This window comes from Scomber japonicus, chromosome 17 (genome assembly GCF_027409825.1).
Source record: "Scomber japonicus isolate fScoJap1 chromosome 17, fScoJap1.pri, whole genome shotgun sequence".
Lineage (NCBI taxonomy): Eukaryota > Metazoa > Chordata > Actinopteri > Scombriformes > Scombridae > Scomber > Scomber japonicus.
The window spans coordinates 18,408,547-18,436,174 of NC_070594.1; the positions used below are offsets into that span (position 1 = coordinate 18,408,547).

The following is a 27,628-nucleotide window of genomic DNA, read 5'->3' on the forward strand; positions in this document are numbered from 1 at the left end:
TCACAGTGTTGAGGAGCTGTGTGCGAAGTCTCGGAGGATGTCTGAGGTGTAGACTGAGCTCGGTGGGCTACCGAGCATCGACTCAATCATGGGGGAGCCAGTGATAGACTCCCCTGAACACACTGAGTCTCTGAAGGGGGAGGGGGGAGACAGAGCCAGGGAATCCTCCAGAGTTGGCTTGTTCGGAGTTAAATCCTCGCCTTCCCCATCCTCCCCCTCCCCTTCCTCCTTGGCATCATAAATGTAGCTGTGTAAGAGGTCCAGTTCCTCATCCTCGAACCCCTGTTTTTCAAACACCCCCACTTGTGGGACTAAAGGAAGATGAGAGGGTGTTAAGCTCAAAGGCTCGTTGGCAGGGATTTCCTCCCTGGTGTGGTCATTCGGTGCAGGGACATGGGAGCTGTGTGTGTCCACCAACGCTCCCTGAAAGCGCTCTGTGGTGCAGCCCGTCAAGTGAGGGGGTAAATAAGAAGCCGGCTTATATAAATTAGGCTCCGGGCCTTGCATCTGTCCAGAGCAAGTTGGAGTCCAGAGGGGGCGCTGTGCATTGCCCTCGTCGCCCTGTTCCACCCGGTTGTATAGAGGCTTAGCACCAGGTGGTTCTTCGGGGAGATGGGGATCTGTGCCAAGGTCGCAGGTGGAGGGCTCACAACTGTGGGGGTCGGGGGTGTTAGTTAGGGGCCTGATGACCGCCGTCTGATTCAAGTTGGCTTCCTGTTTCCTCACATGCACAGACAGTCTGTGCCACACATTCCCCCCCCTCGGAGGGTGTCTTGCACCTGATTCAGACCATGACACAGACTTGCCATTAGAACTATGAACGAGATAGAGACTCAAGTTACTAACCGGGAGGCGGATGAAGTAAAAACAACATCAACACAGCAGCAGCATAACACAGGAGAGCAGCAGCATTTCAACATCTCCGGTGCATGTTAAAATACTTTTGAACCACATGACTTGACATTAACAGCCTTGATAAGGGGTTCATTGATGAGCCCTAAAGAGCATCACATTTATTAACTGTGGCACCTCACAAACATGGTGATTCATAATGTGCTGCAGACAGCATTATGATCTTCTAATTGCTTCAAACACTGAGCTTACAGAATTAGGAGCCATCTAGCTCATTTTGTCCTGTCTAACTATTTGTTTATATTGTTAAAATGGGACGCATGCATTTGCAAAGTATCTCTGCTGGTGCCTGAACTGGCCTGAAGACGACACAGAGTTGAGTGCAGAATGAGCTAGGACTGGCTCTAATGTGATTAGTTAGGGAGGTGGGGAGGGGAGGGGCATTCATGCTGAGAAAAGTTAAATGTGAGGTTAATTCAGGATAAAACAAAAGCAGCAGGGTGGCAGATCCCCTACTTGGAGGGCTGCAGTGTCAAAAACATGTTTCACCATTGCCAACACAGGAATGACAGAATCACAGGTGAAAGTAATTTCTTTAATTCATCAGATACATTTAACCTGCCAGATTGTGTTTATTATGAGTTCAAAATGACTCAAGAAACTCAAGCTGAGATTCAACCAAATTAAGAATGGTTACTTACCATCTTTATTTTTACTAATTAGTGTCAAGGATAATACAATGACATGTCTAGGTCAAATAAACAGGTTAAAACACAACTTTCCTTTGGACTTCTCCATGGTCTCCTCTGTTGTGGTACAGATTTCAGTTTTAGTCAAGCTGATCGATTTATGATCATCTGGCTATGAGAGTCAAAATTGGTCCTCTAGTTGTATATAATGCAATAAAATGTGTCAAAAGTCTCAGTTGACAGTGCAGCTCTCCAAGAAAGGAGTTGAATGACCCCCATGCCAATATTTGCCAGCCTCTACACTTGCAGACAATATGCTGCTTAGTTTACAGAGTTAAAGGGTTAGAAGATTAGAGAAGGCTGCATAGCACAGGTGAGAGACAACACGTAAACATATTAGGAACACTCTCATACTCCCCACTGCTTACTTTAGACAATTGTCCATGTGTCACTGCTGTGAATCTCAAAAAAGTTATATGCAAATCTTATATCTAACTTAGATGTGTGAAATCTACACTTAAATAATGGTTGACACCTTAGCATGGCCCATTATCTTTAAACCAATTAAAGAAGAACATCCTGTCTTGAGTCTTCAATAAAATGTAGCTTAATTTCATTAATATCATATTGTTCTCATGGGTGGTGGAATGTGCCACATATCTCAATCAATGATTCAACATTTGCTTAATTTAGCATAGACTGGGGCATTGGAAAATTCAAATTGGAACATTAACATCAAGCATAAACACTCAAATATTGTTATGATATATCAAAAAGAAACAGCTACATGTTACTTGCGAATATGTGATGGTGTTCAAAAAATGCCGAAAGATCATCTTTGGATAGCCCCTGCACCATTTGAGTGTTTAGGCATCTCATAATTCTGTCTCTAGCCAGTTACTTCAGGAAACAACACAGAATCTGGCAAAAATAAACAACATAAAAAGTCACTCACTTTGCATTGCCAGATCCAGGCTTCTTCCGCCGGAACATACTGAGGAAACTGTTGCTCCCGCAAGGAGCTGCAGACTTTCCATCTCCAACGTGCATTCGCACCACATCAGATGTGGTGAAGGCGCTTCGGACATTCCTCTCTGGTTTTGCAATCATAATGTACATCTTAGGTGTGAACATGCACCCCAGTGCCACTGTTACACTGAGGCTGACAGAGAAAGATGTGGTTATGATCTTGTAGTTGGAGCCAAAGTAGATGGGCACAAAGGCCAACCAGATGATGCAGGTAGTGTACATTGTAAAGGCAATATATTTAGCCTCATTAAAATTGGCTGGGACGTTCCTTGTCTTGAAGGCATAATAGGTACAGCTCAAGATTAGCAGGCCGTTATAACCCAGTGGCGCCACCATGCCTACGTTGCTGGTATTACAGATGAGGAAGACCTCACTTATGCTCGGATACGACTTGATGGGCTCAGGAGGCTCCAGAATGATGAGTGTGATCTCCAGAGTTAGCTGTACACTGATTAACATAAAGGCGATGATCACCTGGGCCCAGGCGCTCATGAATCGGGGCTTCTTGGTGCAGATTTTCTTCTTGCTACCTGCCAGAATACGGGCAATGCGGTTAGTTTTGGTCACCAGGGCGGAGTAGCACATGGCAGATGACAGGCCCACCAGGAGCCTCTGCAGGTAGCAGGAGACCACTGTGGGACGGGCGATTAAGGTGAATGGACAGATGTAGCCCAGGAAGATGCCTGCCAAGATGATATAACAGAGCTCCCGGCTGGAGGACTTCACCACAGGGGTATCACGGTATTGGATGAAGACAAACGTGACAAAGGAGGTGATCATGATGCCCACGCAGGAAAAAACCACTGCGACTATGGATTCCACATCCGACCAGTCAAGATACTTCAGAGGCAGGGGCTGGCAGACTGTGGAGAGCAAAAGAGATGTCAGATTAATCTTTTGTTGGCAATGTAGAGCTTTTTTGTGAATAAAAAGGTGTATTAGAAAAGAGAAAAGAATCAATGAGCTGAGAGGAGAGATGTGGGAGAGAGAAGAGATTTGGAGCACAGATTTGAAGACACTAGGGAAGTCAGGTGTACAGCAGCAATCACAGTCTTCCAAGATGGCCTAAAATTGGTTGGGAACTCATTTGCATGTGTCATCATACACATCTCAAAGCTCCAGTTCTGTCAGATGTTCATGCTATTCCAAATGTGTGTCTCAGACATGTGAGTATGTGTGTCAACTCTGTCATAGTGCACCAGTTGTCTACTTGTCATCGAACATGCAGACAAAGTTTGTTGAGCTTAATACTAGAAAACTGACATTCCTAGACGTCCCCAGCTTAACACTCCATAAATTACATGCTGCTCCTAATAGCATTACAGTCACTACCATCGCATGCAAGGCTATGCGTGGAGAAAGCTACTTCTGGTCTGCCTGCTAACTCCCAATATGCCAAATCATGAGAAATTGTAAATCTTAAAATAACCTATGACTTGTTGCCTCAGGAAGCATGGACATTTTCAAATCAAGGTGTAAACCAATTGTCATGCTAAAGTATTCTTTAAAAGCACTTCTACAAAAGCACACAGAGGCACAGTTGAGTGACAGAAAAACTGTTGCCTATTTTCTTTTGACCACCCACCCAGCTTAACTGAGGTATCAGCTTCACTGCATGCAAATGTACATGGGTGGCAAAGATGAAATGCACTTATCTGTATCCGTTTTTACACAATCCTCAAATCCTGTATTCCTCTAAAACCTATACTGTCATATCTAAGCTCTGAGAAGACCTTTGAATAATTCAAAAACAAAGCTCACCCCTCTGCTGTGCCGCTTTTTCTGATGAAAGTCATATTAGACAATATATGAAAGTGTCATCGTCAAATTATGTAAGAAAAAAAATTCTGCCCTGAATGAGAAATGAGTGAACATATGGACAGTTCAGCTTCATTCTATGAATAGGATACCAACTCTCTCTATTAGTATTCTCCTGATAGGGACATGTAATAAGAGTGAAGGGAGAACGTCTTCCTCGACAGAATGCTGAAATGTATCTCCCCAAGCCTCTCATGGCAGTAATAGGATTTTACACCTGGGAACTGAGAGCTCCTCTCAACTCTATAAATCGCTGTCAAAACAACTACTGGGTCACAACAAGGCAAAGAGGAGGGAAAAGGGAAGTCACTTTTTTGGGGGGTTGACAAAGCTATAAGAGAGCAGGGTCATAGGACCTGGATGATAAAAAAGCATCAGTGAAAGGAGGTGTTAGGGTGTGAAGTAGGAACAGGCTTATGGGTGGAGGATGATTTTTTGAGGGAGAGAAACAGGCTGTCCGATATAAAGGCCTTGTGCCGTTTCAGTGGGATAGGTGTTATAAGATATAAATATCCTGACAAGGGAGTGGGCACAAAGGTAGGTTAACTAAGAACAAATACAAGAAAAGGGTCAAATTAAGAGTGTAGGTTGGTTAAGGGGTAACAAATAGGAATTATGGATGAACATTGTTCATTAGAATAAAAACAGATTCAGAGTTTCTGACTTTGTGTTTCTTACCTGCCAGGTCATCATCAGGCCACCATCCCAGCTCACAAGCTTTGCAGGTAAACTCATCCTGGACGTACTCATTGTCCTTGCATGTAGTGCAGATCCAACAGCAGCTCACCTCGCCCTTCCTTATCACCTGCACGCAAAGAGGCAAGAGATAAACAGTGTGAGGTCATAGACATCTTAGTTACTGGTCACAACACTAATCAAACCATGACGTGCATGTGAAGCAACCTAAATAAGTAATCAGCATCAAGACGAGGTTGGTGCTTTTAGCACTAGGGATAGGGAGCTTCTTTTTTTTTAAACTTACTGTTTATAAAACAACAAGGCCAGCTGCTTTTACATTCTGCTCCTAGAGAAGCTGTTACCAGTACTGTGATATGTAAAACAGGGTGTTAAGTGGGGCAAGAAACAAAAGCAGATAGAAAGGGGAAGCGTGAGCAGCCAGGAGAGAGGATGCACCCTCCCTCAGGGCGACTTAGTGTACAGCTAGACTGAAAACAATCAGCCCTGGATGAAGCAAATCAGGGCACTTCTTCAAACTGGGCTCAATAACAGTGTTTACTATTTAGAAACTGGCCTCTCGTCTCAGCCAGGTAGGGTGAGAACCACAGTGATTCATTTGTACATCTTGTGCAAATTCAAAATTTGTGTTTGATCTAATATAGATCAATTAGTCTTTTGTTTTTTCATAAGAACATTTCTCAATAATGTTTAATCAGTCTGAACGAACATGTACCTACTTTACTTTGCCATACTTTATTTTGAATTAATGAAGCAGGATGCAAAAACGATTCAAAAAAGGGGACACAGAAAGAGACACATCCTAAATGTTTGCTGGCCATCTTAGGAGATATTGGGCGATTGCCAAAGATAAGAAATGGGAAGGGTTGAGATTCATTGCAAGTATGGCAAATCACATCCAAGCGGTGACATAGTTACCAGTAAAAAAGTCATGTGAGAGCACAGGGGAAATACCATCTCTGTCTTAACTGATTGCGCTCTTATTTTTAGCGTGGATCTAGGGATGGCAATGTTCAAGCTGAAATATGTCAACTGTTGGATGGGTTGTCATGGAATTCTGTAGAGACATTCATGTTCCTGGAGGATAAAGCCTACGCACTTTGGTGACGGTCTGCCTTTATCATCTAGTGGCACCAGCAGGTTGACCTTTTTTTGGTTCAGAGTGACATGTTCCCCTCATATTGAATTGTAATAACTGTTATTGTCTTAACCTCTAACAGCATCATTAGATCAACTTTTCAGTTTGCCCAACACGCTTTATACCCACAAAACTAATGACATTCCTGTTGTTCCCAATGGTAGATGTTATCTGCTGTACATGAGCTGTACATCAGTAAATATGGAGAGGTGTTGATGTTAAAATGTAGCTCCTGTTTCCAAAGGACAGCCTCTTAGAGCTGCCAGGAAGAATGCAGACTCTTCAGCACAGACAAAGTTATCCCACTAGTGTTGGCGTTGTTAGAATTGATAAACACCAAAGAATTTGTGAAACTCTTTCTATGTGTTTAGCTGTCCAAACTCATCTACTTGTTACCATAGAAAATTGGCTACTTAGAGTAGAAGTGGTGTTAAATTAACTCTGCTGGTATTTACTTATAAACACACTGGCATGGTGTTGAATTAACAGTCCTAGATAGTTTTTAGATAATTCCCCCCTGCTACAAAGCAAAATATCCATTTAATGGCTATTGATTTTTCAGACTGAATGAAAATTGGTAAAGTTAATTTAACACTTAAGTATTTACTCTAAGGAAGATTTGGTCCCTACCTTGATTTGTCCTTTGGAGCAGGCCTCACTACAGACTGAGCGGACCATTTCGCTGCTGTTCATCCACAGCTTGAAGTCATCGATGTTTAAGATTCCCTCATGCCAGGAGCCAACATTTATGTAATCATAGCGACTATCCCCCACGCTCTGTAGATTCATGATGTCATACCTGGTTAGACAGAGGAAGAGATGGACTACTATAATGAGTTGGAATGAATTTATTAAGTCAGAAAGGAACAAAAATAATAAGACCAGATGTGGAACAGAGTAGAACAGGGAGGAATTAAAGATCACAGAGGGAGAAAGAGTGGGGAAAAGAAAGATATAGAAGGATGGTAGGAGAAGAGAGTGACAGGTAATTTAATGATAACGATTTCTCAGCTTAGCAGACCTCTTTTCTTATCCAAAGTCACTTAAACAGCTTATAACCCTGTTAGGGTGACATCAAGAGCTCATGCCAGTGCACACTGCGGCCTCATTTTTATACTGAACCATGATGTACTCCACCTAACCTCTAACTGACGAAGGAATGACACGGCTGTGTTTTCTGACTGTCAGATGCTGTCTGTTGGACTGAAGAGAGATGAAAGTGGCTGCCACAGCAGACAATCAACTGAATCTGTTCCAGTCCAAACTAATTACATCCCTCTGTGTTCAAGATTTGTGTACACATGTGTGCATGTGCACGCATGCTGATGAATGTGAGAGAAAAGAAATTCACAGATTATAACCATGTTGATGATATAAAATCTTCCATTTCCATTTTCCTGCCTTCTTATACATTCTAAATGCCTTAGTCCTCCCCCTCTTCTTACCTTCCTGGGGTGTCTCCATTTTGATCAAAATAAATATCCTCCCCTGAGACTCCTCCGAAGGATGTCTTGAGCAGGTAATCCAGCAGCTTGCTACCATCGATAGGGTCCATGGCCCCACAGAGCCCTGGCTGTCCTGGGCACATTTCCTTGTGCATATCATGGAGGCCGTGGGCCATGGCATAGACGGCATTGATGACAAAGCCCATCTTACTATCCTGAACATAGTTTTCATGCAGACTCTCATTTCCTGTTAGAGGAGAAAAGAGGAGGACATCAAAATAATGATAGAACAATTGCAGAAAGCTTTCTTGTTTGTCTGGTGTTTTCGTGCTGTATTCAAAGTGCAGTCACACTGTGGGGATAAAAGCATAATAAATATTGTGCTGCAAAAAAACCCTGGTGTTTTCCACAATTCATGATGAAATTTGAACTGAACGTGGAGAATTTATTTCAAAACTGAGTCCTCTTTTGCAGCAAAATATATCAGCATACAAGGAATTCACAACATGATGTCCAAAGGCACAATAGGAAACAGATGTGGAGAACAACTGTTAGGGGAAAGACTGGATGCCAAGATCTGTAGTTAAATTCCCACAATCAGATGTTTTTAAGGATGAGAATTTTAAATAAAAGATGGAAATACTAGTTTGGCTTTCCATTCTTGCATGAAGATATTTCTTCCAATGTTTAGAAATTCATTTACATTTTGCTTCTTAAGACAGTGAATTTAAAATACTGATTATTTCCTGTCTTTGAAATCAGCATGCATATACTGTAGACAACAAAGGGTATGATCTATCTCAATACATTTTTTTCAAGTACTTCAGGGGTTTTGGGTGAACAGTGCGAACAAGGTGAGCCATTCCTTTGTGCAGTTTTTCAATGTGTAAGGCCATTTTCTTTTTATTCCTCATACAGTGCTCCGCATTGGAGTTTGACTGATGCAACCCTGACACCACCAACCAAGATCTGAGACTGCCAAGCCCTCCCTCCCCCTCCCCCCCCTCCCTTCGCCTCATTGGACAAAATCGCAGTTTCAAGGTAAGTCATTACAGAGAAAGTTGCGTTTAACAAAGCATCAGTCAAACTCTGCCTGGCTTGGAGGAGTCAAAAGCTTACAGAGTGCAGGTGCAATTCCGATGAAAGCCATCACCATAGCAGTGGCTAGAAAAATGCACTTACCACCTCGAAGGTCTTTCGGATAAAAGTATGTAAAAGTGTGATACAAAACGATAAGAGAAAATACAAAAGCAACTATGACTATGCTGCCATTGTAAGCATACCTTCAGGACAAAAAACTAAATTATCTTTTTTATTATTATTTATGTGATAGCATGCTGAACAACACATTTTGATTGCAGTATTCATTTGATTCGTTTTCATTTTTTTTAATCTTTGATTGGATTTGTTGTTGAGTAAATTGAATCATGATTTAAATGCTATTAACAAGTCAAGAACACAATTTACCGTGATCACCTTGTGTGAGCAAAGGAAGAGAATATTCAGGGAGAAAAACAGAGGGAAAAAATATACAGCTTTTGTTATTATTCATGAGTTGCGCACTTTGGTCAAATTTAACCCTCTTTTCTCACTGACACCTACAAGATAGAACCTGAGAGTGATGCCTGAATATACATGGAAAATAAAAGTAAAGCGTTTGCCTAGTCATTACTGCAACAAAACATTCATTTCTCTTTTTCCACCCACCAGAGCAGACTTTTTTGTAGTTCTTGTTTTCCTGTGGATGGCCGGGTAGGCGGCACTGGAAGCGATACTGCCAGAACTCAGCAAACCAGGGGTTCCTGGTGTTAGTGTCCAGACGCAGCTTCAGGTAGTAGTCATCGAATGATTTGACCACCTCAGATTGCAGCTTCATGGTGATTCCTCCCTCTGCTTCTTGCTCATAGCCCTCCACAACCTCATAACGATCTGCCCATCCATCACTACAGGAGCGAGAGAGAAAGAAGAAGATGGAATCATCACAGTGGGAACAGTAAAAGATGTTAAAAATAATTGAGTGAGAATAAAAAGAATGTCATAATTTAGTCAGAGGCATTGGCAGACTTATACTAGTCAGTACTTGTCACTGTAACAGAGACAACATGCCCATAAAACTTTTCACAAGAGCAGCAGCATCGACACCTATAGTAATTTAAATTCACACAACATAAACAACACAAGTTCCAGAAATGCAGTTTTATGAAAAGAATAGATTGTGCCCTGTCATTCGTGAAAATCATGAATGACAGGGCACTAAACGTTCAAACTGAACGGACAATACTGAGTCACCATTGCCACTTAACAAATCAGTAGCTTTTAGCAGCCGAGCTCCTGTCACAGGTGGCTGAAAGCACCACTGGCAGCTCAGTAGTGATATAGAGTTACATCCTAGTTTAAAAGCTTACTAAAAGTCCATGAAAGCCTAAAAAGTCAAGCCAAGTCAGTTCTTGAATAGGCCTATCCTGACTATACTAAACTTACTACAGAACTAAAGTCACAATCAGGGCTTAACATTACAGTATTACTCATGTAAATACGTAATAAGTGCCTGAGATGTGTCTGTTCAGCCTAGAAGAAAAAAAAGTAAGTGACTATGAGTCTTTGAACTGATCAACATGATTAAAATCAGCAAAATGGTTTATAATTACCACCTCTGAATGGGTGGTTTGATTATAGAGGACATACAACATGCAAACAGAAACACACAAAAAAACCTTTGGACATACACAGAAGTAAGCATAAACAGCATTAACACGAAGTAAAAGAAAATAAGTGAAGTAGAGAAGCTGTGGGCTAATTCTCATGTTTTGTATGTGATTAGATGGAAACTAATAGGCAAGTTTCCAACAAACAACAGCAAAGCTTGACAAAAGAAAGCCAGAGCACAAGCCAAAACTTGAGGTCATGTGTCTTGTTTTCATTAAAGTGTTAAGATTCGACTACAAGTAGGTAGACTTGTATTATGTTAAATTACTGTGGAAACACTGCCTGGAGGCTTATCTCAAGTCCACTACAGCAATCCTCAATTTAAGAGGATGGAAATCTCAACAATAGCGCCTGAACTGTAATTGTAGGCTTTACACAGTCCCTTCAGCTTGCTTGTTTGTTTGTCTGTGTAACCCTCTGTGCGAGAGTTTCTACCCTACCAAGCTAATTTGGACAATGCAGCTGGCCAGCGGGCTCCGAGAGGAATGGAAAATTGAATGGAAAACACCAGCAAAGGGGACACAAAAAACAAATTAACAGATAAACAGCAGCGCTCCGAGCTCTGCTCTGCCTCCGAGTTTGTGCCAGTGTGGTTTCTTTCTGACTAAATTTTGCTCTCTGTGTCTCTCTATTTTCCATACGAGCTCTGGGCTACTGCCTTGAAATACCTGCCGCTATTGACAGCTACACACCAATTAGGTTTGACTCACCATGGAACCAATTACCTCACACATGGGATGTTTGGAGTGATGGATAAGGAAATCTATGTGTGTATGCAGGTCAAAGTCTCTGACCTTTTTGTCCACAATTACTGTCCGTCAAGAAAAGGGAGACATTCAACTATTCAATGTGAGAATGTAAGGAGGGCACCATGAACCCAGTGTGATTACCTTCCTCAAGCTCAAAGCCATATGGATTCCTACAGTTTGGACTGCAGGAGACAGGTGGTATGGAGACTATCCTGAAAGTAGAGCGCATGCCATCCGGCAGTTAAAGCTGTCTCCTGCTGACCCTGATGTCCGCCCCACTGGTTCTGTTATCTTCCTACAGGCAATCACATTTCTAAAGGTAAGTGAACTGCTCATTCTCCTTCAAAAAGATATGGTGGTAGTAAACTTACTGACCAGTATCAAAGACCATATACTGTACATTGTGAGTGGTGGAAATTTAAAGAGCAATGCTGGCTTTATTCTACAGTTTTCCTATTGTCAAAAATGTCATGCATAATATTAATACTAATACTAATACTACTACTAATAATAATAATAATAACTTTATTTATATAGCACTTATATAACCAATGCCATAGCTAAGGTGCCCAGACAGAAAAGGCCGGGTTCCCCCTCGGTTAGAAGCTGGTAGAAGGAACAACCAGAAGACTCTTGCCCGAGGATCGAAGGCTGCATTGAGGCACATAGGGCACCTGGAAGTCTATAATATAGTTAGGAGCCTGACCTTGTAAGGCCTTGACCGTTATCAATAAAATCTTAAAATTAATCAACTCACAGGTAACCAATGGAGAGAATTGATGAGTGATACAACATGAAATAATAAAGAGAAGGAGTATCGGCAGCATTACCCTTTAAATTATGCTGAAAAAGGAAAAGGACACAGATTTCCACAGATTGAGAATTGATTTGCTGTGGCTAACCTCAGTGGTTGAGGGATATTCATGCCAGGCAGTAAACCCATGACTAGTGATAGTTGATTGTCAGCTGCAATACAAAACTCCATTCACAAACTGATTTCTGATTAAAAAGGCATTTTCCAGTCCATGCATATGTATACATTATTTTTTCAAAATGACTGAAGTAAACATGTTGAGCAATGTAGATTAATATATAATATCAGTATCTATAAAATTATACACAGTATACACCCACTGTATGCACACAACCTCTGCTACAAAATTACACCAGTAATGTATATGTAAATTTTTGTAGGGGGGTAATGATAACTGCCTGTGTGGTGTATTTTTGCTGTATATTTAGGAAGATCAATTCAACTGAGTCATCCTTTTCACTCTCTTAATTGAGTTTAGAGTCAGAGACACGTGAATATCATCGGAAGGGTCACATTTCCTTCATTCAGTCCAAGTAAATACCATCTCTGTGACTTCCTCTGTCTGTAGACACACACACACACACACACACACACACACACACACACACACACACACACACATAAATACACCGTCTCACAGATTTGTATTCTAAGTGCTAATCATAAACGCGTCTTACCTGACATGGTAACTAAATTTGTGGTTTATTCAATACAATTTAGTGTTAAATGTATTTGCTCCAACAGAATAATGGAAAACAGATTGGTTTTTAGATTTAAAAAGATAGAGATAGAAAGAGAAGCACTGTTCAACACTGTGTTTGAATAATGCACGAGGCATTGAAGACATGCTTGACTGTTCTCACAGTGGAGTTTGTGATGAAGTAAAATGACATTCCCTCTTCTCGCTCTCGTCTCTCAGGATTGTGCTGCCTGGCAGAACTCCAAACAGCTCATCAAAACAGTAGGGATGCCTAATGGGACAAAATCTGATTTAATGTCACCTCCGCAGCTTCACACTGCATATTGGAAGACCTATTATTACATAACCTCAGTCAGATACAGTCAACGATGTTCAAGTATGTTATTCGTTTTTCAGATGTTGGACTGGAGACAGATAAGGCAGCGGGTGCCAGGTATAAAACAGCATGTACTTGAGATGAGATCTAAGCATAATCCATAACATAAAAGTTCTTAAGTAGAACAGAGCATACTGTTATAATGTTGGATATGTATGTAAAGCATAGTCAAAGTTCCAAAACTTGAGGTAAATATGCATAACATATTCTCTGAAAGTCAGGTTTTAGCCTCTTCTGAATGCTTCATTTGTAATGTTACCTCTACTTCCTTGGAAAAAAATTCCAAAATATGGAAAAGTGCTGCATAACAGTATATGTGTGTACTTATGATAAATCTAATGAGTCCTCCTAGCTTAATAATAGCAACTAAAGCATGATTAATAATTTGTCCTAAACATATGATCATTTCATCACTTGGCACTTTCCAAAATGTGATGTTTACTAAAACAGTTCATATGAGTGATTTTTACATTTTGAATCTAGGTAGGAGATTGGAAGCAAACCATAGTCCTTGTCCTCCTGTCTGAGAGGTTTTTTAAGAGAATGACATCACACATCTTTCACCTTTGCTTCAGTGCCTGGACAGTCACTAGTCAGGAAAAAATAATCATAGAATGTTTGAGGATAGATACAAACTGATGCTGCTCTTTCTGGTGAGACATCGCTGGTCTCGCTAAATCCCACAAACCTCAAAGTTGATCCAGGTATAAAAACCTTTAAGACACACTGGGAAATAAATTATCCCAAGGTGACATAAGAGTCAGACCCTCAACCTGTGAACGATTCAAAATTGAAGACACAATTAAACAATACATCTATCTGGGGTATGGTAGAACCAGATAAGGAAACAAACCTAATCTTTACAGTGAAAACTCTCTTTAACTTTCCAAATATATCATTAAAATAATACATAATACAATAAATCATTAAAGTCAGTATTTATCTCTGCAAGTAAGGTCTATCCATTTGATGCCATATGCTTAATAATGGGCCGTGTATATTTTGATGATGTATTGAGACTTGTTGATGTGTAGCATTATTTAGAGGAGCACAGCACATCAACAGCTGGATAATTTATAGAGTGGTATACAACACTGAGTAGACTGAGAGCCCCCCTCCTCTTCCGTATGATCTAGTTCCAGTTTGATAGCACATTTGTATATTTATGAAGCCATGAATTAATTGGCAGGGCAGAGATTTAATCACATGCACTGTTTCCCCTGGAGGATGAATGGGAAGAGTTACTTTAAAAAGAGGAAGGGGAGGAAAGGGGAGTCAAGAGTCTCCTAATTGCTCTATGCCAGTGTTGAAATAAAACTTCAGGTAGTTAATGGAAAAACTTTTAATCTGTCTGTCATTCACAGACCACTAGAATATCAGCTGGTGTGTAATTATGAGAAGTACATTATTCCAAAAAGTGAATTAAATCAGTCTTTCATTGTGATGTAAAACACACACAGTTATTTTGCCTCTACCATAACTTCTTGTCTTTCTTTCCCTTTGTTGTTTTCACTGCCTGCCTATTTCTTTCTTAGTAGAAGTATTATATCTGTGAGCCATACTTAAGTATTAGCTGAAAGATGAACTTAAATATCTAAAGTAAAAGTACTGCTCCAGAGTTGTGTTATTATTACTGATGTATTAATGTGTAGGCAACACTTTATTTTTTGTGCTACTAACATTAATATGACTCTCAAATTAGTTATTAGCTTCAAAAAATAGATGTACTGTATTGTACATTTTCTGGATAATGACTTGAGAAGTGATATTTAACGTGACTAACGGCATTAAAGAGTTATGGAGGACAACAGAATTTAGGTTTGCCTATACGTCTAGTAAATATATATGTTTGAAAGTTTGTGATGTAACTGGCTGCAACTGTAGTGTTTACAACAACCTAATAACCCATAAATAATAAAACAGGTGAAAACTGATCAACTCTAACTACAAATATTTGGTCAGGTTTTTCTCAAATTATGTCATTAACCTTTCTGATTTCATGGGAGTCAAAGGTCCCAGCAGTTTACAAAGGCATCACAAGCAATGAATAGCAGCCTCTTCCCTCATTAAGGAGAGTGGACCACAAACAAACTATGACACCAACTGGATCACGAGGAATCCTCACCTTAACAGTGGGTAGGGGTTGTTACTTGGTTTGGCACTGTTCCTACAACATTCTTTATTAATTTTAAATATTACAGCTCTGGCAGTAAAAGAAATAATTAAAGTCATCAGTTGAACACTAATGTTCCATTTCCAAAACGCTCCCTCTCTCTTCTCTCTGCCTTTACCTCTATCTCCCTCATTCTCCATCCTCCTTTATTTCTCTTATTTCTGTCACTCTTTGGAACTAAAAAAGGAGTAGTGGCAGCTTGTTAGCTACATGGTGGCAGCGGCATGACTTTCTTGAGGTGACACAGAGGGCCCTGGGTGAGCAGGGGAACCTTTAAAAGCCCATCCAGGTTGTTTTTACTTATTCATCATGCCCCAGTTTGAGTTGGGAGATCAGTCTCCTGTACACTGACAGTGAACAATGCCAGGAGGAAATCCTTTTTGCTTTTTACTACCAAGGGGACTCAACTCACTACTAAACCCCATGACAAAGTCTCTGAATCAAATATTAGCAGCAGCAGTGACTGATGGATGACAAGATCTTACTATCAGTTGGTCAATTTAGTGTAAAACCAATACATAAGGCTGGAGGAAACACTGATGCTGAAAATGCTGTACATCTTTTTCAATGCTCCCTCATTTGTTTTTGACCTCTTTGTTGTTCAATATTACAATTACAACTACAAGATCATTTTTCAGTTTTAGTAAGATGAAGGCATGATAAATCCCATTGATCTCCAACGTCTATTCTAGGAGGCAACAAATGTTTTCATTACTGGCAAATCAGTTTATTTTAGTCTATTAAATGGTTTACACCCCTCCCAAAAATGCAATGATGCAATGTTTTTTTTTTCTTTTGTTAGACAAATATCCACATGAACAAAAATCAGGCTATCAGCCCCCACCTTCAAAATACCACACATCATCTCCTAAAAACAAACTGTAGTCTATATAAATTATAATACACATTTTTTGCATTTTTTTTCTTCCCATTTTCCAAAAACCTAAGGTGTTTAATGTATAATCATATTTAGAAAAGTAGCAAATCACCATATTTGTGAAGCTGAAACCAGAGAAAGCATAATTTAAAATGTAAATTATGAATTGATAATCAAAACTGTTAATGATTAATTTCATCCATAATCTATTGTTATAACCCTGACTGATTTGTAGTGTCTTGCGTGTTTGTCCTTTCAATTTTGTGTGCCTTTACTCACCATTCTCTTTGTGCACGCATGTAATATAATGTACATTCACTTTGGTCCAATGGAAGCTTTCTGTGCAAGAAAGCATTTTGGCTACAGCAAGTCATGATGTGACAACTATGTCCACATGCAAAGCCAGTGTGCTATTTTTGATCACTCCAATGTCATTCACCCATCCCCTCGCACAAGGGAACACAAGGCATCAATTGGAAAGAGAGCGATGTCCTTGACAATGTGTGGCTGCTTCCAATTAACATCAGAGGCGTTTTATAAATATTCAGATGCAGCTCATTGTGCCTTTGCTCACTGGAACACAAACAGATGCAATCACAAATCCTGACTCAACTTTAATATACCGTACTTTCCAGAGCTACACGCGTGTAATGTAAGCAGGGCTCCATTACTGAGTGAACGTTGACAGCGTGTCCTTATCTCATAATTACAATCTTTGTTACTGTTGTTGCTGGGAGGAATTTTTTCAGATGTCAGCCATATTTTCAGAGAAGGGACGATTGTGTTTGGAGCCCTGCTGACAGACTGAATGACAGATCTGCAGTGAGACGATCACACCAACTCTGTCATGAGCCCAAACAGAATCTCCATGGTGACTATAGCACAAGCAGCACACACGCCTTTTATTCCAGCAGTACAGTAAATCCTTCCCTGCTTGCAAAAAATGAATTTGGAGACAGATTCCTGCATGATGTACCCCAGTAAAGCCTTACTAAACTTACATGTAGATTGCTTTAACGCAGAGGGTCAAAAGGACAGAATCATGCCCCCACCCACCCCTCAACCACCCTCCACCCTTTGTGTCCCCGCTCTTTCAGTCTTTATATTCATAACTAATGTTACAGTTGCTGCTGCGCTCAAACTGGAAGCCTAATAAAAGAATGATGTAGTAAGTGAGCCAACCAAGAGCATACAGCATATTATGAGTGGGGGGATCATGCTACATGCATATCTCAAGATAATCCTGAGTAGGGGAAGAGTATAGATGATCTGGAAAAACCTGCCTGTATGTAAAGCAGGAAAGAAATCATACATACTTCTTTTCTGATGAACATTAATTTATCTTTAAAAATACAATATCTATCCAGTGACTGGGCGGAAATCATTTTCTTCTTAGATTGGCTTAATTTTGTTATCTAAACAGTTATCTAAATTTGTTTTACAACATTTGATTAAGGGTGATTTTTAAGGGTGGATTACATCTAAAAACTAAAATTAAAAATTCAGTCTTAACCTAATGTACATCTATAATTCTGGATGAGAGAGATGCTCATCTATTTTGGCGTTGTTGCCTTTGCTTTCGTCAGAAATAAGGTCTCTTTTCGCTCTGCCCCGCTATTTGCTAAATTACTCGCAAGAAGTCAATAGGCAGAATTCCACATCCTCCGCACTCTCCTTCCAGAGATGGGGAGGAGATGAAAGCCTCAGAGATGACAGGAAAAAGGCAGCTAAATGTGTCGCGCCACAACTCCTCTCTCTGGCTCCCTAAACGTTTCATTTATTCAAGCTCAGAGCAAAAACCTCAGTCCCCCTTGTTAGAAAATCGAATAGGACAACCAAATGCAGAAATGCATGTGACACACACAATATGGATTCACAGCTTTCCTTGCACCCCAGCGCAGTCTCAAAAGGCATAGTCATACTCTGCCAGTGACTATGTGACGATGTAGTGTCAAGCCATTACAGAGGTAGAACATCCACATTCCTGTCTCAGTGTCCATTCAAAATGGGATCTAGATCAAGACTGTGTGTGTAAGATCGGACAGTGTTACATGTGGAAAAGCAGCTTATGCAAATGCTGTTTAGTAATAACAGCATTCAAGCAGCATTAGAGGGAGAGAGAAAACGAATGCTGCTAATTGCAAGAGAGCAAGCAGGCGGGAAAATGGGTAGGTGGGTTCACTCCATGGTGCCATTCAGAAATTAGGCTTGTGGAGCAGCCAGTAGAGGGGATGATATCAAAAGACGTGTACAGTATATCTAGTTCAAAGCTGCAGAAACTACAGCTTGGCAGAAAGACTTGTATTCCATCACAATAGCTTTATAAAAGTGAGTAGGTGGAAATTGACATTCAAGATCCAGAGATTTAATAATCAGTTCAACTGTGAGATAATTTAATGGAGTTTGCCTCTCAGGGATGCCTTAGTTAATATCAAGACACTGCCGGATATTTTTATGAGTACTATGATTACTGCCAGTTCACAGCTCCTAACTAACAATTAAGAAATCGACTTTTGAACTTTTAAAGAGTCTCATTTGACCACTCTTTGAAAAGGATCTAACATAGATCTCATAGAGCAGTATCATGACCTCTTTTTCTCTGTTGAATTTTTTCCGAAAATCTTAAAGACACATATTCCAGATTTATTGATGTATTTCTGTGATGCAAGTAAAGTGATCGTTGTAACTGCATGTTTTATTTCAGAACACCTAAATTGTTTTTAAAAGTACGTTTCTAAAGTATCATAAAGCACCTAACAGTGTTTCAAGTGCAAAATAATTTATCGTGGTAAAGAAAAGAGATTTCCGACATGACATCATCATCTTTAAATGAAGCAGCTATTTTAGCAAAAAGAAACACTGGCCAAAGCTCACCTGTAACATTACGTGCAGCCATCTCATGGAGTCATATTGCTCTCTGTGGTCAGATAACATGCATGGAATCTGTGGCCATTTTACAGTGTCAAGTGTGCTATATCAGCACACACTGTTCCCTCATGATGTTCTGATATCTCAAGATATTAATGCGCCCAAACACACTGGTACATAAATTGAGACACTCCCAAGTGAAACAGCTTCCCCTGGTCTCCCTTATGAAGCTTTTTAGGACATCTTAAAAGACTTAAAGATCAATTTGAGCATGTGTTGTCCATATCATGCAATACAAACAGTAACCTTTAAAGGTAAGAGGATGATATTAGTCAATGCAACAGGTGAACAGGGTGAAAAGACGTAGGCTATCATCTAAAAATGTTTGAAGGACAAGACTAGAGCCAAACTGTGCCATGCAATTACCAGCTACCAGCTAGCTGTGTAATTACCAGGTGGCAGCTAACTTTGGCTGTCTTTAATTAGTAGTGTACAGTGAGTTTATCGGAGCTTTTTTAATGACAACGGCTGCCTGCTACAACAGGAAATTACACTGACTAGAGTGGTTAGACCAGACCATGATAGTAAAACCAAAATAATGAGCCGGAAGATGCTACATTGTTCCCAGGAGCTAAAGGGGACTGTGGAGTCAAGAGCTAGTTCTCTGTGGGTTTGTTACTATGAGCATTGCCTTTTACATTACATTTGATCATTTGATGTAGTAACTGTTGATATGAAAACATGGATTGGTGCAGCTTTAAGGTTAAGTCAAAGTCACATGCATTGTTGACCTATCCATCCATGCTGACCTCCTCCCTATGAGGTGTTAAAATGCAATATCATACAATCATGAGTCTTCACACATTTGAATATTATTATTTTATGAGACTAAGAAGAAAGATGTCACTCTTCATCTTATCTGAAAACATTCAAATGAAAAACTTTGAGAAACTGTTCTCACTAAACAGTGATGATACTGCTTATCTGTCTTATCTTTCTATCCCTGTCTCTAACTTCATCCATCTTTGTCTCTCTGTTCTTCAGTCTTCTTTTTTTCTATCCAGGTTACTCTCATGACTTGGGGGTCTAGACCTAAATCTTTGGACTCCACAGCCAAAGAAGGCTACTCCTATCTGTTTCCAACTAACCTATTGAAGAATTGACTGACTATCCTAATCCCGCTAACCTGTTTCCAGCTCAGTTATAGAACCAATTTGGTTCGCAAAAACTACATTAATACATTTCCTTTAGTTCCTGGTTCATTTTGAGTAGTATGTGTTCCTCATCTAATAGAATCACTTTGAAATGTGCTTGAACAAAACAAGGACACAATGTCTTCTTGATTGGAATAAAGTAGATAATGTCTTTCGGGAACGTGTGTCTATATTTATTGTGAGTTTATGCATATATAAATGTTGTCTCATGATTGGCATCGCAGTGAGAGAAAGACAAGAGCAACACTGGCTGACAATAGCAGAGCAGAGTGGGGGTAAAGTGATGCAGAGTGGAGTCTGCAGGTCAGGGATGAAGTGGGTCGAGCACGCTGCCACACCTGGCCCTTGTCTGAAGAGCAGGTTAGCTGAGCAGCAAAAAATAAAACCTCTCAAATTCAAAACACTCTGCATGACTACTTGTAATTTATGTGGACACTGCCGTACAGTGTTTTTATCTGCCTCTCTCGTGTTCTATTATCATTTATACATACTGTACGGTGGAAATACCAAAGCAGTGCTTACTTTTTTTCTGGTACACAATCTCTTCTGTGGTACATTTGTTTGTCCCCAGAGCAATAAAATGGGCAGTTGCACAAGCTCAACTTTTCTCATCCTTAAAGGTGATAACGGTCTCACCACCTCTCAGATCTTGATGCTGGCAAACATTTTGCTATCCTTCTCAAAAGTAATATCACTTGACTGTGATGAGAAGTGATCCATTTCAGTGTGTTGCTTGCACCGATTGACCCGATACTTTATCTTTTAAAAAATGTATGGAATGGGCTAATTGCTGTGCATGATGGTTTTTTGATGGAAAATATCACCTTTAAACGCTCAGGAAAAAAATGGAAATTTGAACAGCCACATTTTAATGACAACTAGGTGGCTTAATCTGCCGGGGAAGATCATGTGATTTGATCAATAGCTACAGAACATCCACTGAGTTGAAAAATAAGAACTATGTTTCCAGTTCAGATGTAACTTTCTCTATCTGAAGCACCAGGCAGCAAAGACTTATTTGTGTCACCCACAAAAAAGTGCAAAGAACTTCACTTGCAAATTCTGACCTTCTGTCCACTGTGCCACTTTTGTGCCACATTACCACATAGAGCCCTGATAAATGTAGCTTTGCGGTCTATAGAGCAGTAAAAGCCAATACATTTACAATATAAAAGAGAGACTGAGAGGTGAAAGCCTGAATTAAGAAAACATGCTCCTTTTGGTGAGCCAATACCTGTCCAACTCACACATGGTCTTACATCTGTGTTGGCCCAGACTTCCTCTGTCTCTCTATCTCTTTCGGCCTCTCTCTATCTCTCTCTCTCTCTCTCTCTCTGTGACCCAGAAGCATTTCCTCCGCCCATGGAGACTTCCACAAAAGCTAAAAAAAGACCCACTTTCACATCTCCTATGGAGGAAAGAAAAAAAGGAGAGATATGGGGAGAAATGTAACCCTAGAGTGTCATGATGGATAATTTAAAAGGCATGTTCTGCATCTGAAAAGAAAGAGTGCATTCCCCTGCTAAGAACTTAAATATGCACGTACGTATACATTGGATATAACACATACAAAATAAACAGAGGCCAGTAAGAGCAGCACTTGTCTTCTCTTCATTTTGACCACTGGGAGATATTATAGAGAATAGGAAAGGCTTCTTTCGGGATAATGGCAAAGACAAGAAACAAATCCTACAGTGCCATCTAGTAGAGGGGTGTCAATCAGACTCGTGAATCCTGTACATGTGTCCAGCTAGATACGATGACATTAAATATAACAGTAATGTCTCATGGAAAAATGTGTCCTAATTCACACCATGTATCTTTTTTAATGCCAACAATCATATGACAAGACCAAGATCAACAGTTCAATTCTCACTTCTTTCTGACTTCCCTGCCCTGTCAGTGTCTTTCAGTATTAACCTCATTCATACAGAAGTTGGAAATCTTGAAGAACTGGTTATAAACGTTAGATTTTTAACTCAATGCTAAATAATTACCTAGAGGTTACTCAACACAAACAAACTGTGCATATGTCAGGGACTACTTCCAGCTGGGGATTAATACACATTTAGTGCTCAAGTGAGTATTTATAGCCGGATGGTGAATGTGGGATAGACTCAAAATAAATGACCCAACCACTTCATGGTAATGAAGGAACATGTCAGTCAGTGCAACTGTGTGGCCACTGATGTGCCACAAAAAAGGTATATGACAAAGAGTAATAAGCTGCATCAGGTTTTACAGAGTTGGATCAATTCATTGTTACATTTAATATTTTCATAAGATTTGTTGGAAATGATAAAAAACACAGATTACCAGCTTTACTGTTTAACATTTGCTCATTTCAGCACTTTTGCCACGCTAACACATTATCTGATTTTACTCAAACAGTGCTTGAATGTCTTAGAGTCAGTGTATTTTCTTAAAGATGCATAATGTTCATTGCACATCATCAACAGCTTGTCTAAATGTATTGTGTCAAGTCAGTGGGATTCAAATGTCTTTTTCAAGTAGAAAAGTACAGGTGCTAATCTTTGAAGATTAAAGGTAAAATTTGAACAAACGTATATGTGTGAACATATTCCATAAAAGATGGTAGTTATTGTAACATTTGGCTCATGTTTTGTCTCTCGGGTTCCCCCTGTGATAAGATGATGGCTCAGAATTTGAGCTGCACTCTTGCAGTGTTCAGCAAATCTCTAACAAATGCTGCTTAGCTAGGCGACAAGCCTCGGTCATCCTTAGCTGTCTTATTAATGTCTTCCTCATGTAACATATGGCTGACAACTGCCCTCCAACATAATGATGCCAAACATTTCCTCCTGATGGGGGAAAGATAATGCAAGAAGAAACTGAAAAGTAGCATCAAGGTTGCTGTGGTTTTATTCTGACAGCTGTGAATCTTCCTTAAGGGTTATTTCCTGGTGTAATGTGCCACTGTATAAGTGTGCTAGACGACACTACTTGCCCTTTTCTAATGACTAAGATTACAGCTACAGTCAGTCACTGTCACTCAGGATTGACTAATAGACAGTGAAAGAAGGGAAGGGGAGAAATATGGATAAGAGAAACAGAAAGAGAGTGAAGAAATGGAGGGGAATTCACAAAAAGGAGAGATTTTTACTATTCATACAGAGTCAATATGGTCTTCATGTGTACAAATGGATGTGTGCATGCCTCTCTTTGATTGGTCAATAAGGAATGAATACCATTGCTATGAAAGAACAAACAATAGACAGCACAAACATGGAGAGAATGGACAAGAGGTGTTATTTTCCTCTCTAGTTTTGTGTCTGTGACAGAAATACCAATTATTCATTGCTGGAGAACATTTCTATTCAGTGCTATTGGTATGTGGACTAATTCTTCTTGGTTGCCTTGGTGACATGCACATCAGGAAGACAACACAGCATCTCACAGCCTTTCAGCTTGTTATCGGATTTTCTTGCCATCCAGACAGATGCTCTCAACTGTGAATTAAAAGGCACAAAAACATATCTGTACCTGCCAATGATGAGGAATTCCCCAAACACCCCAAGTCGCCTCATGGCCATCAGGAGACCTCGGACCGTCATGCCCTCGCAGAAACATACCACCACACGCGCTTTGGGTAGACGCTCGCGTAGTTTCCTCAAAAGGCGATCAAAGTGCTTCTCCCCCGCGTTACTGTAGATTTTGTCCGAGTGGGCAATGCATAAGCCTTCCTGAGACGCCAGCTCCTTGAAGGCCTCCATGCCACTCTCCCCATAGTTTCCTAGAAGTGATAAAGAAAGCAGACGGTTGTTTTTTCCTTGCTGGATTTAAACAAAATATTTTTCTTGTGAAAGGTGCTGTCATTGTCTGGTATTCCCATTTCTTAAAGTAACCTTTTTGGTTATGGATTAGAACTGACTAAGACATTGTCACTACTGTGAGATCAATATGGGATATTATTTTCAATCAATTCTCCAAAGGTAACAAAACAACCTTGTTATTTATAATATTTTTTTAAAGAGCATGAATGATTGCTTTCAATCTTACATTTCTAATGATTTCACTGATGGACAATCAATGTTATGCTTAAAGCGCACCCCCCAAGCAGTTGTTCACAGAGTCAAGTCCCGACTGAGCTGAGCTGAAGCTCTGATCCTCTGATAATGAGTGTCGGAGACTTTACTGGCTACTGATTGCAATCAAAGGCATAAGGGGTTAGGATAGCTATCCTTGTCCGACTGCACACCATCCCAATCAAGAGCAAACTGCAAAGCTGTTTTAGTCTAAATCTTCTATTTCCTTGTGGACTGATGTGTTTGCCTAATGTGTCACGGTTAGGATTGTTGATAAAGCCTGTGTCTCTTTAGTATGAAAGCTGGATTACACTGACAATCCAATCACTTGCGCATGCTTGAACATGTGTCTTCATTTGAATGTGTATGTTATTGAATGACAATTAAGAGCACAAATCCATAAAAATAAGAAAACATTTGACATGCAATTACTTCTATGAGAGGCTGGGTTCCTGAGGACCCTTAAATGGGTGATGAAGAACAGACGCTCTATCTGTGCCTGGCATGTTTTTTAGAGCAAGGAAGACAGCAGATGAAATAGGCATCACAGTAATGCATTTACTCTGGCACACAATGGGACCGTGTGTTGGTTTTCCAATAGTCCTTTGATGATATTTTCAATTGCCTCATTTGATTCTCCCACTGGTAAATGGAAATGATGATATCCAATTATTTTACTCTTTCCATCTAGGCAGTGAGACAGGTGGGTGGTGGTGCATTAGTTGACAGCCCATTTGACAATGGCCACTGAAACCTGCTTTGAGTATTCCTACCAGACTGATGATAATTGGCACAGGTAATTTATGCAATTTCATGGCCCTAGCTGTTGCTACGGGCAACAAGCTGCATTTATAACTTGTCTAAGATGGAAGAGACAGAAAACTCATGAGCTGTAAAGGCAGCCTTGACCACTATTTCAGAGATAACTAAAGATAGAAAAAAACAAACAAGTGGATTTACATATGAGTCCTCAAAGGGCAGGGTAACATATGCTCTGCATTGGGCAAATTATGATGTGAAGAATAGAAGTTATACATATTTCTTGTGGTTTCAAGCTTCTCAGTTAAACCTATAGTAAATGTAAGTATTCATATTTACAGTAAAAAAAAGGAAAGAAATGATAATTTAATTCCATTTGAAGCGTACAAGTAAACTTAAACTTTCACAATATGTTTTGAAATGTAGTGTCATACATTCACCACTCCCAAATAATACTGAATAAGTGATGCTGCTTGCAATCAAATTCAGCTGTCCCTTGACTGGTCTGTCATAACTCTTAAATTATGACTTCAAGTCCCAGAGGATCCTCCTGCAGGTATGTTGAAGGTCAGACAGCTGACGCCACCTAGTCATTCCTTGAGGTACTACATCTCTTAAGCTCCCTTTCTTCATCTGATGGCAACCTGTGCCAGAGCCCCTCTCCAACACCTGACTATATATGTTTAACACTCCCCATGAGTCCACTGCTCCTCATGGGGGATCTTGGGTAATTCAGCCTGTCAGTCAGCATTTGGATGCACATCACTGACTGTGTTTCTCTAAGACTTTAATGAAAAGCCATGGACATAATTCACTTCACAGTAATTACTCTGTCTACCAATCCACTCTCTCCCTTTTACCTCCTGTCTCCACCACAATGTGCTGTTGTGCTGTCAGGCCTAACGCATGAACAAAAGTTCAGATTTTTCAAAAAGAAAGTGAGCCCATCATGGAATGAAATACTGAAAACAAAGAACAAAGAAATTAATTTTAATTTATATGTATCTAATACAATAGGGAACATTATTTTGCATTTGTATTTACCCAGTCTTTTTACATTTCTAAAATCAACACTTAAATTGTTAATGCTAAAACGGTCCTCAAGTACTTTCCAGGATATCAACTTTTAAAACTTACCATGATGACTGAAAACACAGCTAAAAACTTTGAGCTTTACTAAAGCATAGAAAATATTAAAACAAAGTGCCAAGGAGGAGGAAGCGATATTTTTTGCATTTCTCTAAATAAATAAACAAATAAAATAATAAGAAAATGAAGCTATCACTGAGGGTTTACTTAACCTACACTCTTTGAATCCATGCATGCACACACAACTCTTTAACAATGCATAGGATATGGGAAGATGTTTTACTGTCAGCAATGTCTACTCAGTTGTCAACTCGCAACGACCACAAAAAAATCCTAATGATTACACATAATAGCTGTTAACACAAGTGTCTGCTTTTAAAAGCCTGCCAGTGAAGAGTGTACATAAAGAGGTGAATAAGTGACTGCAGTAAATGTCTTTGACCACTTTTCAACAAGAGACAAACATGGAAGTGCATCTGCAAAGTTGCAATCAGAGAACACTGACAAAATAAAAACTGCAGTTTGGTTAGTGTGAAGACGGCATTGTCTGTGGCCCCAAAATTAATTGTGGTTGGCCTACACACAATTTAGTTAATTATAAATACAACGGGTTCCCCATTACATCTCAATTTAAAATCACCCCATCAAATACCCAGAATCTCTGAATTCTTGTGACCAAAACTGTACAATAATCCTGCATATTTTCAAACTGATAGCACAGGAATTTCCCAGCAAATGTATGTCCCTCTCAAAATGAAAATAATGAGGACATCTTTCGTTCACTGTATCGATCTTCACCATATACAGATATACAATGTCGCTATTATTGAAATATTATGGTAATTTTTGAGTTAGGGAGCTCTCACCCTCAGTGTGCACCGCAGACACATAGGTCCAGTTGTACCGCTTGACAATGTCCATGATGGCCCGGGCTTGCAGGGTGTCCGAGGGCACGACCCTCAGGAAGTACTTGAACAGAGTCTTATCACTCAGGTCGATGCTGGTGGCAGAGTAGGCGATCTGGGGGATGTTGAAGAGCTGCAGCAGATTCTGCACCTGAATGGCAACAGAGCTGGATCCCGGTCCGATCACTCCGGCGATGGGCTTCTTGGAGGGTGGAGGCTGGTTGGATGGGGTACCGTCAATGCACCATTTGGATCCATCCTTATCATCTCGGATGGAGATGAGGGAGTCCCGAATGAACTCGATGCTCTGCTCCAAGGCCACTGAGGAGTGCCAGCAGGAGTCCCGGATCTCACAGCCCAAGCTGATGTTGGGGAGCAGGTTCGGGTCGGAGTTGATCCGATCCAACGTGTGGAACATGGCCTCCACCCTTTGGATGCCATACTGCTCGCGGACGTCCCCGCACTTCCGATCGGCCACTCTCTCTGCAGACGGTTGGTGATGGACGGAGAAGAGCGCGCCAATAATCACGTCTCCATCCATTCGGGCCACGGAGCGAGACACGGCGCGGGGGACGGCCGACCGCTCATAGATGTTGCTGCTGTGGGAGAGCACTAGGACACGGAAGAAAAACGTGGGGAGACACAGGAGAGCGAGGAGACCCATCTTTACGCGTGCCATGTTGTG

At 40.3% G+C, this 27,628-nt stretch overlaps 1 protein-coding gene across 1 annotated transcript; it reads right to left on the bottom strand.

Moving 5' to 3' along the window:
* On the bottom strand, positions 1-27,622 carry grm1a (glutamate receptor, metabotropic 1a). Its single transcript, XM_053337175.1, has 8 exons — positions 26,905-27,622; positions 23,649-23,898; positions 9,375-9,610; positions 7,668-7,914; positions 6,853-7,021; positions 5,067-5,193; positions 2,497-3,433; positions 1-814 (listed from the first exon to the last, which is right to left on the bottom strand). Exons 1-8 carry the CDS (start codon positions 27,620-27,622, stop codon positions 1-3), a joined length of 3,498 nt encoding a protein of 1,165 aa, XP_053193150.1.
* Positions 27,623-27,628: the final 6 nt, after the last annotated feature.